Genomic DNA, 2,455 nt, shown 5'->3' with positions numbered 1-2,455 from the left:
AGGAAGAACAGGTCGAGGGGCAGACTCAGAACACTCACGGCAAACACCGACAAAATCGGAAACCTGCTAGCGAGAAATCCCAGATCCGCGATCTATGCGATCATCTCATGTAAACGGCTGCAGAAGTCCGAGCGGTGAGATCTCAGATTCACCACGCTACTAGCACCGCGACCGAGATCGATCTGCTGCTCGAGGAACCTCGAAAAATGCCCTTTACTACCTGCATCACCGAAACTAGGGTTTCGGATCCTGGAAAGATCAAGGTAACGCCTTACGACGGAACGACCAATCCCAGGGCACACCTGCAAGCTTTCCAGATCGCAATGGAGATAGCCAAATTCAGAGAAAGCGAAAGAGATGCCGGCGAATGCCGCCTTTTCATCAAAAATCTCCAAGGAGCAGCGCTCGAATGGTTCTCTCGCCTGAAGGGGAATTCCATTGGAAGCTTTCGCAAACTCGCCTCGAAGTTTCTCAAGCAGTACTCTATGTTCATAGACCGAGAAACCTCTGATGTCGATCTCTGGAGCATGTCCCAAGGAGAGGACGAACCTCTCCGCGACTTCATAAAACGGTTTAGGATTGTCATGGCTAGAGTCAGTGGAATAAGCGACAAAGTGGCAGTAGACGCACTCTGTAAAACGCTCTGGTACAAGTCAAAGTTCAGGAAGTGGATAACCTTTGATAAGCCGCGTATGATTCAAGACGCGCTCCATAAGGCCACAGACTATATAACCATCGAAGAAGAGACAAAAATCTTATTGTAAAGACAGAGGCTAACAAAAACTTCATCGAAGGATCCCAGGTCGGATCAAAAACCTAAAAGGAGAAACCCTCGTAACGACAAAAACGTCCATCATGGGGAAGAGGAGACCCAGGGGGCGCATAACTACGCCATCAATTCCGGACCAGAGCAAGGCCGGACGACGGGAAATACATTGACTCGGAATCCGAATTACGACGAGAACGCCTTCTGCGACTTTCATCAGACCCGCAGTCGTTCGACCGTAAACTGTAAGGTTCTCGGTGCCAGGTTGGCCACAAAGCTGCTCGCAGGAGAACTCTCCGAAGTATCTAGCGTAAAAGATCTCGTCCGCTACTCAGACCGCCCTCCGAGAAACAATAAAGCCCCTCAAACGGAGAACTCTCTCCAAGGGAACCAATCAGGAGAAAAGCGCGGGAGAAGGCAGGATGAGAAGGGCAATGACAATAGTCGCTGCAGAGTCAATATGATCATCGGAGGATCGCAGTTCTGCAGTGATACAATCTCCGCCATCAAAGCTTATGAGCGCAAGGCTGAGACAAGCGCAAATTCGCTAACCGGGAGCGCTCCTAGCGATTTCCCGCGACGAAGAAGAGGCCGACGGGATCGATCAGCCCCACTCCGACCCGCTCGTGATCGATCCCGTGATAAGATATCTCGAGGTCGCGAGAGTTCTCATCGACACGGGTAGCACGGTCAATGTCATCTTCCACGATAATCTTAAAAGGATGAACATCGAGTTTGGAGAAGTCGTACCATCCCCCAAGCCGCTAACCGGTTTCGAGGCCAAGACATCTATGACTCTTGGATCGATCAAACTACTTGTTGCGGCGAAAGAAGTCACGAAGATCGTCGATTTCGTAGTCGTTTACCACCTGGCCATCTACAACGTCATCATGCGCACACCTAGGCTGAACGTCATGAAAGCAGTCCCGTCGACTTATCACGTAGGAATCAAATTCCCGACTAATCGCCGTGATCTGGGGATCCCAGCCATAGTCGAGATGCTGCTTCCTAGCCGAACACAAACTACGGTAAATCACGACCATCTCGATGGTGAATCCCAAACGGGCAAAGCTAACATAGACGCCAACTGAAAACGCTTCGAAAAAGATGATCCAGAATCGTCAACTCATGTAACGGCCAAAGAACAACCAGTTTCAAAGCCTAATGCTTCTACCCAACCGGAGGAAACAAACCCGGTAAAGGTCGTCGATCCTGCAACTAACGCGATTGATGCAATAGCCGAGTAAACACACTCGCACAAAAACCAGAACTACGAGATGGCTTGATCCCCGAAGAGGGTACATAGGCAGCTCGTCCAAGGACGGGTTCAGCTATCCCCCCCTCTCCAAAAAGGGGGGGGGGAGTAGGTACATATACGAATACTCGTATATTCCCGCATTCTAAAATATTTTCCTTGTACTCAATATTTTTGAAACTTTTTCGGCAATAAAAACTTCGTTAACATCTCTCTTATTTCGGAAAAATATCTCGTTAAACTTTTGAAAAACATCCGAAGACGAGCAAAACGATTATTGTACGAAACCAAAAAGTGAAAACTCGCAAACAAATCATCCTACCTCAAAACGGATCAACTCCACACTAACTTATCCGACAAAGAAACATCGTCACATCGACTAAGGCATGGCTGGGATCAACAGACTCCATCGACCACAAAAACTCATTCGCAAA

At 48.6% G+C, this 2,455-nt stretch overlaps 1 protein-coding gene across 1 annotated transcript; it reads left to right on the top strand.

The window, feature by feature from the left end:
* The first annotated feature begins 206 nt into the window (after positions 1 to 206).
* On the top strand, positions 207 to 1,451 carry LOC106320462. The gene is made up of 2 exons (XM_013758833.1): positions 207 to 760; positions 803 to 1,451. The coding sequence occupies exons 1-2, from the start codon at positions 207 to 209 to the stop codon at positions 1,449 to 1,451; spliced, it is 1,203 nt and encodes a 400-aa protein (XP_013614287.1).
* The last annotated feature ends 1,004 nt before the right edge of the window (positions 1,452 to 2,455 follow it).

Source organism: Brassica oleracea, unplaced genomic scaffold, assembly GCF_000695525.1.
Source record: "Brassica oleracea var. oleracea cultivar TO1000 unplaced genomic scaffold, BOL UnpScaffold00929, whole genome shotgun sequence".
NCBI lineage: Eukaryota > Viridiplantae > Streptophyta > Magnoliopsida > Brassicales > Brassicaceae > Brassica > Brassica oleracea.
The sequence above is the reverse complement of the archived record's forward strand: the minus strand, read 5'-3'. Positions and strand labels throughout refer to the sequence as shown.